The sequence below is a fragment of the Dreissena polymorpha genome, chromosome 1 (genome assembly GCF_020536995.1).
Source record: "Dreissena polymorpha isolate Duluth1 chromosome 1, UMN_Dpol_1.0, whole genome shotgun sequence".
In the NCBI taxonomy this organism is placed as follows: domain Eukaryota; kingdom Metazoa; phylum Mollusca; class Bivalvia; order Myida; family Dreissenidae; genus Dreissena; species Dreissena polymorpha.
Window position 1 is genome coordinate 158,685,054 of NC_068355.1, and position 22,485 is coordinate 158,707,538.

General features: G+C 34.9%; 2 protein-coding genes across 4 annotated transcripts in view; one reads left to right on the forward strand and one right to left on the reverse strand.

Annotated features, from left to right (window-relative positions):
* The window catches only part of LOC127858033 (actin nucleation-promoting factor WASL-like), a 43,035-nt gene extending 29,309 nt beyond the window's left edge, over positions 1–13,726 (reverse strand). Inside the window, exons 1-2 of one of the 2 annotated variants that reach the window (XM_052394880.1) lie at positions 13,520–13,726; positions 389–529 (exon numbers count right to left, since the gene is read on the reverse strand). In XM_052394880.1, coding sequence (XP_052250840.1) covers positions 389–529; positions 13,520–13,615 — 237 coding nt within the window. In that variant the 5' untranslated portion in view covers positions 13,616–13,726. The remainder of the gene's footprint in view (positions 1–388; positions 530–13,519) is intronic. The other variant, XM_052394891.1, reaches the window with a different exon arrangement.
* Positions 13,727–13,905: 179 nt separating this feature from the next.
* Positions 13,906–22,485, forward strand: part of LOC127858012 (NUAK family SNF1-like kinase 1) — a 40,267-nt gene continuing 31,687 nt past the window's right edge. Inside the window, exons 1-2 of one of the 2 annotated variants that reach the window (XM_052394860.1) lie at positions 13,906–14,020; positions 14,288–14,517. In XM_052394860.1, coding sequence (XP_052250820.1) covers positions 14,308–14,517 — 210 coding nt within the window. In that variant the 5' untranslated portion in view covers positions 13,906–14,020; positions 14,288–14,307. The other variant, XM_052394852.1, reaches the window with a different exon arrangement.

Consider the following 22,485-nt stretch of genomic DNA (forward strand, 5'->3'; position numbering starts at 1 on the left):
AGTCATCATTGTCAGGAACTTTGCCGTGATTTGGCACATTTCTTAGTGGGCTTCTGGTGTTTCTTTTTAAATAAATATAGGCAAGCCTGAATGAAACATTTGCTTGCTCTCGAGTATTAACTTGAAAGAATTTGGATTGCTTAGCCAGATTGCTCATTTCATTGAGTTGTTTTCGTCACTAACAAAACAATTCAAAAGCACAGAACAAGTACCTTTTGGTTAAACAGTCTGCAATTCAAAAGCACAGAACAAGTACCTTTGGGTTAAACAGCCTGCAATTCAAAAGCACAGAACAAGTACCTTTAGGTTCAACAGCCTGCAATTCAAAAGCACAGAACAAGTATCTTTGGGTTAAACAGCCTGCAATTCAAAAGCACAGAACAAGTACCTTTGGGTCAAACAGCCTGATGAAGTAGGATCGTTGAGGATTGTCCTTCACGAAGCACACGACACCACAGCAACGCTTGTTCCATTTCTGCTTGTTGGTCGTGTCACCGAGGTACAGCTGAACGACAGCTGTTGAAAGGCTCTACAATTAAATAACGACATCCAAGTTGTGGGTAAAAAATAGTAAATGCATGGGTGTAAAGAATTGTCTCAGATGGCTTATCTAAAGTAGGACAACAATGTTCTGCCTATGAAAAATGTGTGTTAGGAGAAGCATGATAACCTATTGTTTCAGTGAGAGTCAAAACTTTTTAGTGGAGAGTGTCATCTTGGCTATACCTTGTCTGACCCAACTGCACTACATGTTTTCCTTAAATTTTAGAATTCATTAACAGACTCATTCTCAATGCAGAAATGTAGTATTTTTTTCTTCAAGTGGACAAACGTTCAAATAAAATGAGCCAAAATCCTTAATACTTATATGGTACTCTTTCTGTTGTAGGGGATGGCTTGGTAGTCACTAGTCTGTCGATAACTAACTAGTCTATCTAATAATTTGAAAAATCCTATAGTTACTTTCATGTATTATGGTTTTATGCCAAGTCTTTTAATTTGCCATTGAATATTTGCAAACATTTATGAAAAATTTCAAACACTTTTAAAGCTTTTACCCAGTTTAGAGGCGAAGCAGTGGACATAATTCGACCAGTCCCAAGGGGCAGTATTGGGGGAGGGGTCATATAAAGGAGGTGCAGTGCCCTGCTATTTCGCTCTACATCATTCCTACATAATGATTATCATTCCGATATTTGTACTAAGCAATTACCTTACATAAAGGTTATCATCCCAACATTTGTGCTAAGCTATGTCAAATGCCTTCAATACATGGGGTTATAAAGCTTTAAATAGCTGTATTATGACAATATATAAAGAGTGTTGTTTTTCATATATATTTTAATTCATCACAAACCTCAAAGTATGACCTTAACTTAAAATGAAACAATTATGTTCTTTCATGAGACACACCTTCTCAGATAGGTTAACATTGGTATTCTACACTGCTTTAATGCATGGTAAAGTTGGATCTCAACAAATGTTGACAATTTAGTGCTGTACATCAGTCATTGACTGCAAAGTTTCATTATGAACTTTAAAGGCAGACATGTGGTTCTTCAGTTTGATAGTCTGCCTGTATTATTTCAACAGTAATGTACAACGTAATTTTGAAATCTCTCAATCATAGTCAACATCAGGTGAAGTAAAATTAGTCTTATAGCTTGGGCAAGTCCTTTTCCACAATAAGGTTCTGTACACTACGCGATCCGTGATTCTTGCCTAATTTGCGGAGTCATGGTGGACAGTTTGATTTTTTAGTGGAAAATCACCGAGATTTCAAGTGATTTGTCACTCCGCCGTCGCGCGAGAGCAAGATAATCTTCGCGAAGATTCTCCGCAATTTTGTGGTGATTCGCCATGATTCACCGCGATTCGCCCTGATCGCAATGGATATCGGTGACATCAGTGTTTTTCCAATTCATTCATATAAACTTAATCGTATTGATAACTGTATGCATACCGCTTTTCTAATGTTAACAATTATCTGATAATCCAACATAATTGCAACATCACTTACGAAACAAGGGCTGTTTGTAAAACATGCATGACCCCCATATGGGCTGTCAGTTGTAGTGGCAGCCATTGTGTGAATACGTTTTTTGGCACTGTGACCTTGACCTTTGACCTAGTGACCTGAAAATCAATAGGGGTCATCTGCGAGTCATGATCAATGTACCTATGAAGTTTCATGACCCTAGGCGTAAGCTTTCTTGAGTTATTATCCGGAAACCATTTTACTGTGTCAAGTCACCGTGACCTTTCACCTAGTGACCTGAAAGCAAATAGGGGTCATCTGCGAGTCATGATCAATGAACCTATGAGGTTTCACGATCCTAGGCGTAAGCGTTCTTGAGTTATCATCCGAAAACCATTTTTCTAAGTTGAGTCACTGTGACCTTGACCTTTGACCTAGTGACCTGAAAATCAATAGGGTCATCTGCGAGTCATGATCAATGTACTTATGAAGTTTCATGATCCTAACCATAAGCGTTCTTGAGTTATCATCCAGAAACCATTTTACTATTTCAAGTCACTGTAATCTTGACCTTTGACCTAGTGACCTGAAAATCAATAGGGGTCATCTGCGAATCATGATCAATGTCCCTATGAAGTTTCATGATCCTAGGCATACGCGTTCTTGAGTTACCATCCGGAAACCATTTTACTATTTCGGGTCACCGTGACCTTGACCTTTGACGTTGTGACCTGAAAATCAACAGGGGTCATCTGCGAGTCATGATCATTGTCCATATGAAGTTTCATGATCCTAGGCATAAGTGTTCTTGAGTTATCATCCCGAAACAATTTTACTACTTCGGGTCACAGTGACCTTGACCTAGTGATCTCAAAATCAATATGGGTCATCTGCAAGTCATGATCAATGTCCCTATGAAGTTTCATGATCCTAGGCATAAGCGTTCTTGAGTTATCATCCGGTAACCATTTTACTATTTCTGGTCACCGTGACCTTGACCTTTGGCCTAGTGACCTGAAAATCAATAAAGGTCATCTGCCAGTCATGATCAATGTAACTATGAAGTTTCATGATCCTAGGCTTAAGTGTTCTTGAGTTATCATCCGGAAACAATTTTACTATTTCGGGTCACCGTGACCTTGACCTAGTGACCTAAAAATCAATATGGGTCATCTGCGAGTCATGATCAATGTACCTATGAAGTTTCATGATTCTAGGCCTAAGCGTTCTTGAGTTATCATCCGGAAACTATCTGGTGGACGGACATACGGACATACAGACATACGGACATACAGACGGACCGACATGAGCAAAACAATATACCCCCTATTCTTCGAAGGGGGGCATAAAAATAATCTTAAACATTTATGACAACAAATATGTATCCTAAACACAACATATGCCTACACCATTTTTCAGAAGTGTAAAGAGTACAGTGCATTATGGGACATAGCTTTCATTGGACGAGCGAATTTAAATATAGATTGAATGCAATACGGTCATGTAAAAAATATGTTTTATTGCGTCAAACACAGCATCTGAAAAACATGCTTCCCGAGGACTTTCTGTTAACGGGTAAAAATGAAAGTGAATATTTGTTAACAGTTACACTGCGATGGCATGTTAAACTAGAAATGGCGCGGCAGAGGCCGACGCGTATCCCCACGCCGAATGTTTGACCTAGGTGTGCCCCAGGGTTGGTAATGGGGCCATGCATAGCTGAGATTGACCGTATTGTCATAAGAGAAGTTCATCATCAATTAGAAGTGAATTGGTGTAGAAATGAAGAAGTTATAGTAAAAGGCAATTTTGGGTGGGTGTGACATATGTGGGCAGGGCGCCCCAGGGTTGGTAATTGTGCCATGCATAGTTGAGATTGACCGCATTGTCATAAGAGAAGTTCAGTATCAATTAGAAGTGAATTGGTGTAGAAATGAAGAAGTTATAGTAAAAGGCAATTTTGGGTGGGTGTGACATATGTGGGCAGGGCGCCCCAGGGTTGGTAATTGTGCCATGCATAGTTGAGATTGACCGTATTGTCATAAGAGAAGTTCAGTATCAATTTGAAGTGAATCGGTGTAGAAATGAAGAAATTATAGTAAAAGGCAATTTTGGGCGGGTGTGGTCTATGTGGGCGGGGCCCCAGGGTTGGTAATGGGGCCATGCATAGTTGAGATTGACCGTATTGTCATAAGAGAGGTTCAGTATCAATTTGAAGTGAATCGGTGTAGAAATGAAGAAATTATAGTAAAAGGCAATTTTGGGTGGGTGTGGTCTATGTGGGCGGGGCGCCCCAGGGTTGGTAATGGGGCCATGCATAGTTGAGATTGACTGTATTGTCATAAGAGAAGTTCAATATCAATTTGAAGTGAATCGGTGTAGAAATGAAGAAATTATAGTAAAGGCAATTTTGGGTGGGTGTGGTCTATGTGGGCGGGGCCCCAGGGTTGGTTATGGGGCCATGCATAGTTGAGATTGACCCTAATGTCATAAGAGAAGTTCAGTATCAATTTGAAGTGAATCCGTGTAGAAATGAAAAAATTATAGTAAATGGAATTTTTTGGTGGGTGTGGCCTATGTGGGCTGGCGCCCCAGGGTTGGGATTGGGGCCATGCATAGTTGAGATTGACCCTAATGTCATAACAAAAGTTCAGTATCAATTTGAAGTGAATCCGTGTAGAAATGAAAAAAATATAGTAAATGGAAATTTTTGGTGGGTGTGGCCTATGTGGGCGGGGCACCCCAGGGTTGGGAATGGGGCCATGCATGGTTGAGATTGACCGTATTGTCATAAGAGAGGTCCAGTATCAATTTGAAGTGAATCGGTGTAGAAATAAAGAAGTAAATGTAAAATAACCTAAAAAAATGAGTGATAATTTCTGACGCGGCCCCACCCCAACCGCTATAACTTTTGACCCAGGGGTCAGATCAAAATTCCAAATAGTGCAGGGTCGCACATATGCTCATAGCTACCATGTGTGTAAGTTTCAAGGTTCTAGTGCTTTTAGTGTAGGAGGAGATAGTGGCCAGGACGGACAGACAGACAGACGGACGGACGGACGGCGGAGATAACCACAATATCCCCACCTTTTTTTCAAAAAGCGTGGGGATAAAAATCGTCTGGATTGTTTCATTTATATTTCTTACACGTACTGCTCTGATAGGGAATACATGTAATAAACACAGACCCGTGAGTTTTTCACACCTTTTTCACACCTTTATTGACATTACACAACAGATAAACACCAATTAGCTGTCAAAATGGTTTAACCTCTAAGCGATTAAAATCGGTTAAACAGACGGATAAAGCAATGAAGCTGTGATTGTCGACATCTTTGTACCGGATTGCCGAATTTCAGATTTTCAGTTTGCGGAGTCATTTTATGCCAATTCCTAATGGGCCAAATATTTATTATTTTGGTTATTTACAATGTATCCTAGTTTGCGGAATGCATATTTTCGATTCCCATGTTGCCGACTTCTTTTCATCGCAAAAAAAGTTGAATCACGGCGGTTCACGGTGATTCCGGCTGATTGCCTTACAGCGAGATACATCCGCGACAGTCACCATGGAATCGCCGAGACATCACCCAAATTTTCTTGTCGCTCAGAATCTCAGAATCACTGTGATTTGTCACGTTGCATCGAATGCGATGATGCGAGAATCGCTGCAAAAATCACGGGTCTCGTAGTGTTTTTTGGACTTAAATATTTGTGGGGACGTATACTGTGTTTACTAAGTTTAAATACCTACATAGACGAAAAATAGTCAAATTACAATCCTAATTTGAAACTTTTCACATAAGGATTTGTAGGCATAGAGTTCCTGATTGGCCTCCAAACCAGCAAGATTTGTATCTATTGATGCCATAAGTTGGTCTCAGTGACTTAGTAACTTTTGTTGAAGTTATTCTCCCAATTAATATTTTAGGTCTGTCCATGTAGCTCTAACTTCCATTATTCAATACATTTACAATTTATGAATTTGAACTATTTAAAAAGCTGCCAAAACGCAACCATCTTTAAACACTACTTAAACTTAATGTGTCTTGATATCTATGTAGCATAAGAAAGAAAAGAAAAAATATTATCTAAAATGCTTTTAAATGAGACTTCTGTTTAAATGTACACAGTTATTCAGCCTCATGGAAGACATTTTCAAAACCAAAATAGGGAAGTATTTCAATCTCAAGCAACATTTGAATCTATATATAACAGCCATGCATGTGATGAGCTTTAAAATCTAACAGGAACTAAATGCAAACAAAATCATACTTTGCTAAAACAATACAAGCGAAAAAGTTTCAATGATATTGCTTATATGGTTTATTTAAAATTTCTGGTGTTATTTTTATTAAATGATCTTTATAATTTTGTTTTTGATAATTTTCCTCAAAAATAAATGAGCCATGCTCTATGAAGGGGGTTTAATGCATGTGCGCCTAAACTGAATTTTTGCTAAGAAGAGACTTTCTTTAAACGAAAATTATCATAAAAGTAGAAAGTGTCGCACAGGCTAATAAATGAAACCCCTTTTTCAGAGCACGGCCAAAATATTGATTCAAATGTATCTGTAGTGTGGAAAGATCTAGAGGGAAATAAAAGGGGCTGCACCCTGCTTCTGTGTGGCTCTGCCCTCCTGTCTCTATGGACTTGTCATATGAATTTTTTTTTAATCCTTTACCACTAAGAAACGTATTTTCACATATTTGTAGTCCCATAGAAAGTTATATTTAATTTAATACCTTTCTTTATTAATACTAGATTCAAGTTAAGGCTTCATTTCCAAACCTTAGATACTGATGAGCAGCAAACAGCATAAAACCTGAACAGACTGTGAGTAACTTGCAGGCTATTCTGGTTTATACTGTTTGCTCATAGCCATTTTCACTTTGCTTTTAAGTGAAAAAGGGTTAAGTAGGTCATTATAGCCAATTATACAAAACTTTGATTGTTTATTTCTCACCATATTGTCTGAATTCTACATAAGCAACACATCCAATTACTTGTTTGCACGCCATGTGTCATTTCTCCGTAAATCCATGCACATTTTTGTACTAACAGTTTAAAATGAATAACATAGGAATTCTTATGTTTAATTAACTACCACTTTAGTAATTTCACTACTTGATTTTGTCCCAAATGTGTGATTTTTAATGCCATAATTTCTATTTTCAAGGGGAGCCGGACTCATTCCAAATGGCAAAAAACACAACTAGCAAGTTCGCTAAAATTGCTTAATTTACAAGCCTACACATGTGGATCACCCTACCAGTCTACTGCTCATTGGTATTTGGGAATGTAAAAATAATTAAGATTAACCCTTTGCATGCTGGGAAATTTGTCGTCTGCTAAAATGTTGTCTGCTGAATTTCTAAAATTAGAATTTTCTTCGATTTTTTTAAGAATTCTATCAGAATAGCAAACAGTTTGGATCCTGATGAGACGCCACGTTCTGTGGCGTCTCATCTGGATCCAAACTGTTTGCAAAATTCGGTTCCAGCACTGAAAGAGTTAAACTCTCGAGGAGTCTCTAAACTCTTTAGCCAATACCCCACCACAGGGCTCATGTTTTCGCTTCACAGGGTAGTAATTTAAGACCTACCTCAGAAAATGCCCTGCATTTGTACATAGATCCAGCAAATTTATAACTATTCATTTTTGTAAAATAAGTCTAGATTTGAGAGGGAGGAATTAACTGAAAGGAGAAAAAATCACACCCCTTGCTTGCAGTATCAGCCATTTGCAAAAATATTGAAAATTAGGCTTAAAGAAAATCTCATTTGCGAAAATACTAACATTTGGTAAATTGGTTGTAATAAAAATCAGCTACATTTGAACATGTATCTTACCCGAACTGATTTCTATTTGTTTCATTACCAGTGCACATGCTAGCTCTGCCAATCAATATTTAGATCACTCATATCTGAGATAACATTGTTTAATGACAGTTCGGATGAGTGGAGCCATTGGTAATAAGGAAGGACAAAATCATATACAGTCCAACCCCTACTTCAAGTCACCCTTCATCGCCGGCCACCCCGTGTAGGCGGCCAGTCTGTGCCGCGACCGTCGATAAACACTATAATGCACCCCTCTTAAGCGGTAACCCCGTTTCTCCGGCCAGCGGCCAGCAATTTTGCATCCCAAATGTTTAATTCCCCCCATATGAGTGGTCACGTGCAAGTAAGTCAGTCATGTACATTGGCAAAATTACACAGACGCAACGGCGAAAAAATCGATACGTACTTCCAGTCTGCGGTTTAGGCTCTGCAGTATTGAAGCGTGATGTGTGATAAACATTTTGACAGCCAGTTTGCAAATTGCAATTAATTAGCGGCGGATTATCGGGTTATCGGGTTAAAAGCATATATTTGACCATTTGATCTTTTTGTTTCCGCACGTGCGAATATCAGCTATTATTACTGGAAAGGAGATTCTTAATTTATAATTTATTATTTGTAGCTCATACTATTTCAAGCACACATTTATGACAATTATCGGCTAATTAAAAGTTAAAAAAAACAACAAAACTTTTAACCGAAATCAACTGATCTACATGTTCTCTGTGCTACAAAGTTTTTATCCAAAAATCAATACACGCATGCTTTCAAACCAAGGGTATGGCGTGACATTGTACATTGGTGCATAATTTTAGCGCGCTTTTGTCGGGACAAAGGAAATACACGATGCTAGAATTTGTAAACGTCTCGTTAACATTAAACAATCGGGAGTGTGTTTCGGATTACAAATTTTTATTCTCATTTGGGAATAAAACAAAACATTTATATTTGTTTTATATTTACAATGATTTCAATATTAATTTTGATAATACCCTTTACGCGGCGAAAAAATGTTTTTATAATATTATGCATGAAAAGCACGATTACCAGGAGGATTACACCCCGTTGCTATTATCAGTCTCTTAAGTAACTGGCCACGATTTTATCGTGAAGGAGATCACTGTCGGGACCAATTCGTGCGGTAGGTATTCAAAGCCATAAAACTGCAATAAACCGATTAAATTATCGATTTATAGTGACACGGGAGTTATTCACGCACAACTGATTCACAACTGTTCCCATCTTAAGTACATTGGGGCCATACAACGCGCATTGTGTAAACAATGAATCATGAGAATGATTCTTTTTCATTGACTTGATTCTGATGATGATGATATTGATGATGATTAGAAAGATGAATAGAATATTTTTTTGAATGAAAATGTTGTCTTATAGCTGGTTTTAGAAAAGAAGAAATAAAATTATTTTAAGTCTATACATTGTTTAGTACATGTACACATATTTACCATTTTGTTTATACAAAAATTTAAAAGTTGGCTATGCACTCATCAACTCCAGACTCCCTATGACCCAACCCCCTCTAAAGAGGCCATTCCGCTTAAGCAGCCAATTTGGCTGTTTCCCTTGACTGGCTGCTGAAGAGGGGTTGGACTGTATATTCATTTTCATAAATAAACCGATGCCTTTAATCCACAGTCACTGTTTTACTTAATTTACAGATAATATTGTCATCTCCCTACCAAATATGGCCAGTTGCAAAAGTCGTATGTTGAATAAACAACCATGAAAAGAAACTTGACAATAAATAAAAAAAAGTATTAAGGCTGTTATTTTACAGCTTTCTGTTGATTAATAAGTTTATTTATATTTTATGTTTAAACCATAAGCTTATGATATGATGAGACATTTTAATATGATGGGACATTTTATCTCGGCAAAATTTTGGAATGACATTGTATTTTGTTAAGAGAACCTACTAACCTGTAGATAAGCAATTTACCGGGTATTTTTGCTTATTATTTTGAGAGAAAAAACTTGTAAACTATCGGCACCGGAACTAATTAGTTATGCAGTAGACATCTGGCGTGTTTCGGATTACATCGATACGTCATTCCCACCGATACGCAGTACTCAAAGTATACTGTGTTTGTTACCATTAGGTTGATTTAACTGGATCTTATAGACATTTAGTGATTAATGGTCATTTCTAACAGCCTTGCTGTTGGGTTTGCTTTTTAGCTATGCAGTTAAAATGTCTGACTATAGTACCACTATGGAGATCATGGAATCAATCCCACGCTTGAGCTTCATATTTTATAAATCAGGCCTTTTCCAATCCATTTTGGGAAAACGCCACACTGGAATTTTGGGAATTTCCCTTCAGGAAAAAACCCATTTTAGGTAAAAAATATTCGCAAAACTGGCTGAATTGGGAAAAGCAATCGCATGTAAATAGTGTTTATCTTTTATTTCACAGAAGCCGTTAACTGGTAAATAAGGACTATTTTGATAACATATTATTAAAATTTTACAAAATATTAGGAACATGTGTGATAAGTGCAGTTTTTTATCTGATTTTGGGGAAAGGGCCTGGCCTTTTTTGAGGGGAAAAAATCACACTAAACGCCGGATTTTGGGGAAAATAAGGAAAGTCTTAAATAATCAATTTAACATATTTTACTGTTTTTAAAACAAATTCAAGGCAACAGATAATTTAATTATGCAATATTTTTCTATTTTCTACACTGAATCATGATAACTTATACATTAAAAGGTTAAAAAAATTATATATTTTTTTTTTTGGAATTTGGAATTTTTTTTTCAATTGGGAAAAAAACAACCAGATTTGCATTGGGAATGGGGCCAATATTCGGACCCGTGGCATAGGACGGAAAAAGAGTGTAAATAATGGTGACAAGGCAAACACAAACTAAGAACATGCAAATGGGTCTGACCTTTGTGTAATGATTTCAGGGAGCCACTTGTGTAGTGGTCGACACTTATAGCAAAAGTGTCTGGGCCGTGAAACCATAGGGACTGTTAAGTAAAAATATTCTATTATACTACATATATATACTAGGGATACAACTGTGAAAATTCCTGCACACAACCATGGTGTAAACAATAGCGAAAAATTGCCTCCAAACGCAATAAATACACCAATTAAACTGTATTACAACAGCCAAGACATTTATCTTTCAGAAAATAATACAATTGGCAATAAAGTACAAGCTTTTCATTGAACTAAGAGAGAAAGTTTCATTCAAAATGCTCAAAAATCCTTACTTGGACACAGGTGTGCACAGCTGAAAACTGAGAATTCTAGAAGTAACTTTCGTATTCCTTTGTTATAAAGCTCTTTCGTTGGTACATATTCCTTGGATAGTTTTTTTTCATAGTAAAATAGAACATAATAAATATTTAGTGAGCATATTTTGCTAGAAATTCACATCAATCTGCTTCAATTTCACAATGACAATGTTTTACTTTCATTTTGGATAGTTCACATGTATTTCTAACATGCGATTTGATTGGTTGAAATTCCACTGCAGTAATAAATCCAGCGATTCACGTTCCACGTAACATTACCTGACAAATTGCATACAAATCCTTGAAGATAGTAGAAATGTAAACAAATTTAATATTTACGGTGTTTTACATATACAGTACAGCCAAAGCGGAACAAACGTATTTCGCGATCCGCGGCGGCAAGGCGAAACGAGTCGATGCCGCGTCAGTCGTTGAAGCCGCGTCAGTATGCGGCGGCAAGTCGCATTTCGCCGCGAAACTTCGCATCTGTCCGCCGAGGCATGCCGCGGTCCGCGACATGATGCCGAGTCGATGCGATCATGAAATATTTATTTTTTTTAATTATTAGTTACATGTAGTTAACAAATTTTGAAATAACAATTATAATAATAATTAAAATCATAATAAATTTATTGTGCGCGGATTGGATTAGCATATACATGTAAGCATGGTTAATGTGTCTGGCCAATTATTAAGTTTGTTTCCCGCCCGTAGCGTATGTATTTCACACATAAACAAGGTCACGTTATTATGTTTTCGCACATACAAGTGGTCAAGGCTCCAGCATATGGTGGATTTATAAATTAATTGCATGTTGATTCCGCTATTATATTTTAGCTGAGAAAATTAGCAGTTTGAAGCCACATCAATAATCAAGACGGTGACGACGTATTTGTAGTTTTGTTAATTATCAGCTTATTATAACTATTGTTTGAATATGCGTATATAAACACGTTTTATCTTGTTCATATTATACAGTTAATATCCCTACTAATTACCCGATAATCCCGTATATTCCAGTTTTAAAGCAAATGCTGGTTAATATTTACGATACACAAACATTCTCGATATTTCCTTAAGTATCAAATACATTTTGGCATTTGTTACTATTTATAGAGATGATGAAATAACGTATAATCGGGGCGTTTTTTTTTCTCCACTTAACACGCGATTTACGCCTGACGTGATGTTCATGTATTTATACAACACAAAATACACCCAAACTTTCCAAACGACGTTCTACATGTCTGCATAATTTTCGCGCGCTTTTTATGAAACAAAGGATATTTTAGCACTGTTTATTTGACGCTAGAATTTGCCAAAGGACGCGTTAGCATTAAAATTCGGAAGTGTGTTTCGGATTACAAATTTAATAATGATAATCGAACGAAACATAAACAGTTGCGCGTAATTAATTATACGCTACACATACATGTATGTACATGTAGGTGGATATCTTTTCACTCGATCCGCCGCGTACGTATGCGGCGGATTTACTCCGCGAAAGTACGCGTGGTTAATACAGACTCGGCATCGTTGCGCGGATCGATGCCGAGTGCCACGGCGATACGCCGCGTGATCACACGATTCGGCCGCCGCGGACTAATAATCTGGCCGTGGCGTAGCCGCGGATTATGTTTGTGCCGCTTTGGCTGTACTGTATGCAGTTACATGCAATTATGGAAGGTGTCTACTTTGATTAATAAAGTGTCTATGGATAATAAAACAAGGTAAAATTTGCTCAAATTCTCTGTAATTATTAAATTATGAAACAAAATGTGTCAAAGTGGGTGTGCACACCTGTGTCGCATTTCGAAAATTTTACCGTTTTTCATGAAACTTTTGTTTCAAACACAACTATGAACACTTTTACTGCTATAAAAATAGTTGTTATCTGATAGATAAATGTCTGAGCTGTTGTTATACAGTTTTTTTGGTGTAATTATTGCTTTTGGAAGCGATTTTTTTGCTATTGTTCAGACCATGATGTTGTGCAGGAAATTTGACAGTTGTATCCCTTGTATATATGTATATAGTATAATAGAGTATTTTTTAACTTACGATCCCTGTGCGTGAAACATTAAGAGGGGGAGGAGTGTAGTGATTAATGGTCACTTCCAACGGTCTGGCTTTTCGGCTAGCTATTTAGCGACGTGGTTAGAGTGTCTGACAGACTACCGCTCTGGAAATCGTGCTGTCAATCCACTGCTTGAGCTCCGTATTTTCACAATACTCAATAGACATACATGACACTTTTTTATTACATGAAAAATAAGTCAACTTTGAGCTGTACGTTTATACTCATAAAAGCTCAAAGCATTCAATTACAACTAAGAGATTCGCGGGACACATTTTTTTACATCGCTTTTGGCACGTTTTGCCTTTAACAAGAAGAACTTTTAACGGATAACTGGTGATCAACTCTTACCGAACAGCCCCATCCGAAAGCCGCGAAAATAGCTTCATTTTCGTTGTCGGACAATAACTGTGATCTTTCATTTTTTTTCGGTTGTCTAGTAGACATTGTGTTAGCCTTCTTTTTATTACTTTATGGGTGAAAATTCACATATATTTAGCAATATTTACAGTCTCTTCCTGGTTGTTGTGATATCCGGCGAATTTTGCAAGTTTACAATATTGGAAAATATAGGCCCATTTATAAATTTAAGAATTTTATTTAAACATGCAAATAGATAAAATTGAAAGAATCTGAATAACAAATGGAAAATGACATCGTTCATGTAAGCATCTTTCAATTCATGACAAGATTTGTTTAAAATCTTCACACTATCATATGCGCATTAATATATTTGTCATTTCGTCAACAGCTGATCGGAAATAGATCCACAGCAGTTCTGCACGACTTCACCAGTGGGTCGACATGTCTGGTACATGGAAGCTCCGCCCACCTAAGTCCAAATCACAAGCTGTAAGCTTAAAAATTCATTGCCACTGTAGGCTTCATAGAAATAGGACGTACAATCTGGTTTCACATTAAGCATACATAAATGGAAGTTTCATGCTTTTGACATTTGGTGGTCAATAAACTAATGTGGATTAACTATGCTTAATTATTTTTGTTATAAATTATTTAATTAAATCAATAAATGTATGAAAAGTGTGAGAAAGCATATATTAGACATTTTGACACATATAACATTTAATAACTGTTTTTGATTTTAAAATACTTCAAAAGCCTACCATAGGTAGGTGGAAATGAAAGGGGCTATACCAGTGACAGTAGCAAGCATGGATTTGATGCTCCAAGGCGAGCTCATGTTGCCAGGCAGAAAGTCACCCAATGGACCGCTGATTGTGCATGGGCATCGCCATAACCTCAAGAACAGATTCGAGCTCATACGAACACTTGGGGAAGGCACGTATGGAAAAGTGAAGCTTGCTGTTGAGCGGTCAACGTGCGAACAGGTTAGTATTGCTGATTATTCACTGGAAGTTAAAACTTAAATTGTATACACATGTACATGCCGCAAGTGATCGACATGATAAAATTTATTTATTTTACCTTGATTCCATCGAAAGGCTTTGGCTGATAAAGACACGCTTGAATCTGTTTCATATAAAGAACCAGTATTTAGTGTCTTGGATAACGCTATCCAAGTAGGGATCAAACTCTGGACCTCCCCTTTGCAAGACAGACACCATATTTATGTCACCATTGTGGCCTGTAATATTGGTTATACTGTTGTAAACAATTCTGTTTGTTTGATATACTGACAGAGCATAATTGGTCATATGTTGGAACATAGTATATATATATTTTTTTAATTTATATTTTATTACTACTTAATTATTATATTTTTTTAATTTCATGCTGCTAATCAATGATAGTATTGGATTTTATCCTGCTTAATTCTTTGCTTTAAAAATTTTAATTTGTGAAAAGCTTTACATATTTTTGCAAACAAAACAGTAGCGAGTTTCCCCTTGAGTGGTCATAAAATGCTATCATTAATTTTGCGCCCCATAGCTATCTTAGACCAGGTTTAAAATAATTAATTATTGAAAAATTTGAATATCAATGGTGGTATTTAAAGCATGAATAAAAGAGCACCTTGCCCTTTTAACAAAGAGCATCCTGCCTTTTTCAAATCTTAGCTTGAGCACTGCTGTTATCCCCTAATTGATATGCATTTAACTGTACAACTATATTTTGTTGCCACAAAGTTTACTCAGTCGAGGATATTTTTTTTGTGCTTTGATATTATTAGTTTTCTTAAAAAAAATTATATTGGCCATGCTTTGTGAAAAGGGGTTTTAATGCATGTGTGAAAGTATCTTCCCAGATTAGCCTGCGCAGTCAGCACTGGCTAATCATGGACGACACTTTCCACTTTTATTATATTTTTCGTATACATACAGAGAGTCTCTTCTTAGCAAAAATCCAGTTTAGGCGGAAATTGTGGCATGGCCCAAGCCCCATATGAATGTTTGTGTTGGGTTTACATTTAACAATAAACATTTGTTTCAGTTTCCTTGAAATACTATTAGACCAAAATAGTGTTCTTATTTTAACAATGAGTCTACTTTGATTAAAAGTGAATACATGTAACTAAAATGGTGAAATAAAAAATGCATAAAATATTCTTAAATATTTAATTAACATATATTCACTAACAGTATTCCATTTAGTCATCTTTAAAACAGATTTACAGTATTAAAAAACAAAGAGTATTTGGGACCCCTATTTACAGGCAGGAACCCTGACAATCACATTAATGACAAACCCTGAAATTGGTAATGACTTTGGTAATTTATTAACCTTATATTATAGCAACATTATATCAATCTTTATCATATCTCATGTAAGATATGCTTGGTATGCAGTGTTGTGCTGGTTATTAAAGCTGGCCTAAGATATTATATCATCGTTTATCCCTTGGGATCTGCAGCTTATCGCTGGTCTATTGTGAAAGGTAATGAAAACATTCCTGTCGCTTTAAATGGAGTTATATGGTATAAAGGCTGTCATTTTATCTTATGATAAATGAAATAAATTACTTTTAATTTGATTTACTTGAAATATGATAATCAGCCTTACATTACAAATGCAGACATCATCTGCCTTTTGTCAGAGTGTTGGCATTGCAGTGTTGATGAATTCTCAAATTTCATGCTTGGCGTATGGAATTTCAATTAAAATGATCATCATTGTCAACCTCAAAACATACTGTTGGGATCTGATGTCTTGACCTACAGATAAACTTTTAACAAAATATACCCCCTGTGAAATTGTATCCAGGATACTTGACCAGTACTATCATGGTGTATGACTGTATTTGGTGACACGTGAGCTAGCGGTGACACGTGAACCAGTCGTACTACTGAAGTTGTAGTGGCCATTCATCATTTATGAACTTGAATATTTAAAATTCAATTTTATTTTTGGCATCCTTTTGTTAGCCTTGTTGGATAGAGGTGCATTACCAACTATAGATGAGCCTCATATAATTATTCATATGATGCTTCTCTCATGAATTTATGGTTCATAAAATGCAAAAAATTAAATAACGAGCTGTTACAAGATGTTTATGTTCTTATCTGACACATGGTAACATTGAGTTTCATGCTACAGTTTTTGCTCAGTAATACTGGCCACAACAAGTCATCAGGTTTACAGCTAATTATGCAGCCACTCAAGGATTGGTCAATAATACACCCCACAGCTCTATACAAATTTAAAGAACAAAGCTTAGATAATGCAGACAAAAATCAATGATTACAACTGCTACATCCAACTGAACCATGTCTGGAATGCAAAACTGTTGGTTAAGTTATTCAGACTATAGTTTGTTTCATAAGGTTTTGTACTGACTTGTTACTTTTCTGATACAGTGGGCAGACAGACAGGCTAGATGAATGGCTAAGGCTCAGATACAAATCTGTCATTTATATTTTATTGCAATTAACTGAAGATTGTCATCAGCCTATCAAACAATCTTAATTGCTCATTATTATACATTCTTTTTAGGAAATAAGCTAAAACCTGCACAGTTTTAATACATGTTTACAGTTTATAATGCTTTTTAATATTACATTTTTTTAAACATAATTATTACGCAGTTTGTGTCCTCATTAAGATGTAATGCTTTTTTTATAAGTAGATGTTGTAAAAAACAATAACAGGTGGATTGAAATGAACGAATGTACATTTATTTTTTGTAGTTCTGATGCAGTATTTTATTTCTTAGAAGTAACAGTATACAGCACTCATTATATAAATTGGTAATAGTATGCATTCTCATGGGTTGAATGCACGATTTATTTTAATTAAATTGAAAGCTTGTATTTTATAAGGTTAAATTCCATTTTATTTTTAGTAGCAAGTCAGTTAAGGCAATCAGTACATTTTTGTCCCAATAAGCACATATTTAATGTTTTTATAAGAATTGTTATCTTATCGAAAGTATCAAGATAATAAAATCAAAATCTGTTTACTAAGTTTATCTTTAAAGGATCCTGTGCCTTTAAGGTTTTAGCTTAAGTGTTTAGGTATTCTCTTTAATTTGGTTGTACATTGTGTAAAAAATAACAGGTCATCTTAAAAGCAATTTGAAATCACACCCGCAGTGGCATTCATAATTGATTAAATACCAGGGACATAAGTGTGAAGCGCATTTTAAAACCAACTTCTAAAAGAATGTATTATAGCTGTGCAGGTGTTTATTTGGCCAGACTGCTTATTATTAATTGGGTGAAAGTGTTTTGTTCTGAAAAATAAAACCTACAGCAAATTAAAAGATACAACTCATGATGTTTATCATAGAAATTAAAAAATATTAATAGTTATAAATGCTAATAATTTATGTGATTGAAATAATGGTATGATTGAAATATTTGTCTTATTATTAAAAGAACCCCATATTTTTTATTTTTAGGGTACACCAGTTCCTAGTAATTTTGCACACTTTATCATACTTGTACATTCCAAATTAATGATTTTTGTGGTCATGATGCATATAAAATACACTTGAAATAACCATTCTGATTGCATCTTTGCTTGGTCCCACTATGTCTGAATAGTTAAATAAAATCCTCCCATGGTCAAGTGCATGCATGCTTTTGATTCATCTGCACTAGTAAGGGGCTACCTATAAATTCAGTCAGTTTATAAAGGATATAATTTATTTCAACTCTGACCAACATTACTTTCTGTAAGCAGATCTGTTAAAATCTCAATTTCTGATGTAAGACTTAGTAATGTTTAGACAGGGTCACGCAACCACATGTCTACTTTTGACGTGCAATATGTCTAACGTTATTGGTTGCAATAATAACAGTTGTCAAGTTACTCATTAATGAAATTAGTGTCCTAAGCTGTTATGTAGTTTCTGAAATTGATTTATTTACAGGTTTATAGACCACTTAATGGCAATAATTATTAAAGACTGTTAATGTCTATGAATTAATTATGGCTAGACTTTCATATTACTATGTAACCACATGCTGCGGCATATACATGTATTGTTTTGGCCAGGGCTACATACACAAATCTACCGTTTTATTAAGCAATATCTTCATCTATTTCTTATTTGTTTTTTATTTGTTTTTATTACTGTTGATTATTGTGACAGGCTAGACATAGAAGCAAAGTAATATTCAAAATTGTGTTTGAAATGTCACAATTCGCCTATTTTGTATATCTTTCAGTTTCTTACATAAAAAAATAAAAATAAGTCTTAAAGGGGCCTTTTCACAGATTTTGGCATGTTTTGAAGTTTGTCATAAAATGCTTAATATTGATAAATGTAAACATAAGATATAAAAAGCTCAAGTTAAAATCAAGAATAAAATTTAAAAAAGAAAAAAAGGTAACCCTCTGAAGGGCTCAAACCACTGACCCCTGGAGTCCTGGTGTAAAAAGTTTACCACTTAGACCACTCGGCCATCCTTCCGGATGCAATGCCAGATGTATTTTATACTTTGTATAAGCAATCCTTGTAGTTTCAAAGAATATAACGACAACAACAGAACTCTCCAAATTATTAATTTGTTTCGCGTTGCAACGCTTTATAATTTTCGGGTTTTTAAATCGTCAAAAGATGCATATAATGGCTATTTTAGAGCATGGTAAATGTTCAGTATTACTGTTTCCTCACAAATATCATAACTAAAATGAACATTTGCGAATCTGAAGCAACTTTTATCAATTTTGTCAATTTACCCAAACGTGAAAAGGCCCCTTTAAGACTTTTTCCTCAGTTTTATATTTGTGAGGATTTATTAGATCATAATTATGATTTGTTATTTAATTTATTTGACACCCTGAATATGAACACATTTGAATGGGTCATTCATCAATATTTTGCTCTAATAAATAAATGAAAACTTTTTCAAAATTGTATGTTCCAGTCAAAATGCTTATAAATTTCTCCCATGTTCATTTAACAGTTTTATTCTTTTTGATATTCCTTAATGAAGACATTTTATGAGTTTTTACCTAAATGTTTAAAGTGAACAGGTGTAAAATAACGTCATGCTTAAGTGTTAACATCTTTCACAAAATGAAGTGACATTGGCTCTTTAAAACAAACACTTTTCAAATTGTTTGAAAAATCAATGATTTCTAGCCGCAGACGAATTCCTAAGGCTCACTGAAGCATGATGGGATAGTCTGGATATTGATTTTGATTGGTCCTATAATTGGTACAGATGGTGAATTGTCACCAAGCCATGTTCTGTGTTTAAGACCGTGAAATCTGATTGTCGTTAAAATGTGATGGCCTTTATATTAATGGGATCAAATATTTCATTCACTTTGTCAGTAGTAACGCCAATGTCAGTGATGGCTATGTTAATGAGAAAATGACAATAAGTTTCTTCCAATAGGAAATCTAATAAACATTTGTGATCCTTTGAATATTTCATCATTAAGATGTTAATGAGTTAACGTAATATGTTTGATTTCAAAATAAAATAATTATTACTTTTTTCCATTTGATAAATGATTAAAGATCAAAAAGCGTAAAAAACTACACATTTCATTAATAAAAATGTGGTAATAAAACTTTCAATTACCTTACTATCATTATCTGCTGAAATGATCATGAATAGGTGAATCACAATGAAGTAAAAATGAGGATATATTTGTATTTAAATATGCCATGACTGTTAAATAGGAACACGCTTTAGCTTGAAGGTAGAAAAAAATCAGATTGATTGTTCTGATTGGCTATTATTACCGTGGCAATTGTCAAACATTTCAGCCCGAAGTCATGTCCTTAGTCATAATACTATCATGCAGGAAGATTATTATACAGATAGTTAACCAGTAGCTGACCACAAAATTACATTTAAGTTACCAGCTATTTACTTTTGACAATTGGTCTTTAGATGTAATATTATTATTTCATAATCACTATTTAAATTAATTCCCTCAGCTATGTAAAAAATTAGTCATTTTGATGTTCACAGGGCGGATATCTAAGGTTTTATCAATCAGGTATTTTGTGGAGGGCATAAATGTAACATTACTTAATATTACAGGCTCATTGAAGAGTTATTGGTTTAGGAGATTAATGGAAATGCAATGGTTAGAAATCTGTAAAAAAAATAATTCTGTTGTTTCCAATATGCTTGGAGATAGTTATTCATACTAGATTCAAATAAATAGTTCAAAATAATGCATAAAAGGGTGGAAAACAAGCATGAACTTTCTTCAACAACACTTGGTACTGCATTTTCCAATCACAATATTATTGACCCTAAAATGAAATGTAACAACATGTGACATTTAAGATATGTTTTAAAGAGATTAATTATCCAAATTATTTTTTATATTCATTAAAAATGATCTTTGGCATGCTATAGGTAATTGTTATTACATGGACACTAAGTACTAAGTTGGTAAATCCCCAAATGACGTATATTATTGTATCCTACAAATCAAATGTTGTATAATTTGGATGAAAGGTGCAGATATCTAAAGTGATAATTTACATTCCAATCAAAGATAATTTTACAACATGTGCCCAAGGTTTGACATTCCTGAGATTGTTTAATCCAGCCATTTGAAAATCATTCTAAGGGCAATCTAATCAAACCAGAAAGATCAATGTGAATGGCAAGTTAATATCTAAAGTATTAATAAAGAAATTTTACATTAGAAGGATTTCTCAAATCAACACAGTGAGCTATTGTGGAAGATAAATCCTTTGAAATACATTTAAATATTTGAGGTAAAAAATCTCAAGACTATCTGATCCAATGTTTAACATCCTTGAGCATTATGTGGGCGTTGTTTCCTTTAATTATCAGTGTGTGTAAATATAAGTTATTTATAAATGTTTTGCATAATGTGTAATTGGAAAGGTATTTGTCCTCCACTATATATTTTTTGTGAAAGTTCTTTTGATTTGTGGAGGTAAGATGAAACGCTAATGGGAGAAGATAAATCATTTTCATTCTGTTTATTTTGAGATTTTTTTGCAAATTGATTAATGATAGGGTATAAATAGTGTACGGGTTTGTTGTGGGCATATTTTATTGCTCATGATTCACATTGGCAATATTAAAATTAGGTAAGAATAATGACCGCATTGATTGGGTTAATACTTGATGTGGCCAAATATTTATTTTTATGTTATTGTGATTGTGCTAAGATAATTATATAATTATGTATTCAAGAAATGCGATACCTCTACTTTTTAACCATTCTAAATATCAAGTAAGGAATTTCCTTCAATGCAGTGGAATTATTATCATCACCATCAGTGTCAGTATCATCATTGTCAACCTCACGTTTGGTCAAGTTTATACGAAGTTCATTTTTCAGCTACTCTTTATGTCTTCTAATTCTTTAAAATCCCACCTTGCTTAGTTGTTTCACTGTTGGTGATCATAAAGAGTTTAGGTAATGAAATCCAATACTTGAAGGCATATAAGGCAGTATAAAGGTTATCTTTTATTTCAATGAGGTGGTTAACAAACTTTCTTTCATATGTTACTCAGAAACTCCTTATGTCATGATTCTGTTTTAACTCTTGAATACATTGTTATGAATCATGTATATTAGTGGGGGTGTACCTCCTTCATGTAGTGTTTACCTGTATCATTGACTATTGTTTAAGTTGGGCGTCAAATTACACTATAATTTAATAAGTTAATCTTGGGTTACATGCTCTGCATGGTTACTGACAGTCTGTCTGGGGCTATTTGTTGATATTTGGTTCTATGTTCATGGTAAGGAGATAGAAAAGAGCAATATTTGTAACTGTTGTTGATGGAAACATGTGTACAACAGTGGAGTTTTAAATCCGTTAAATATATATCATTTGAATAGAATAAAATCTTATTCAATGAAACTTGAAGTTCTTGTAGCTGACACTGCACGGAACATTTATAAGGTGACATTTAAACATGTACAATGTTCATGTC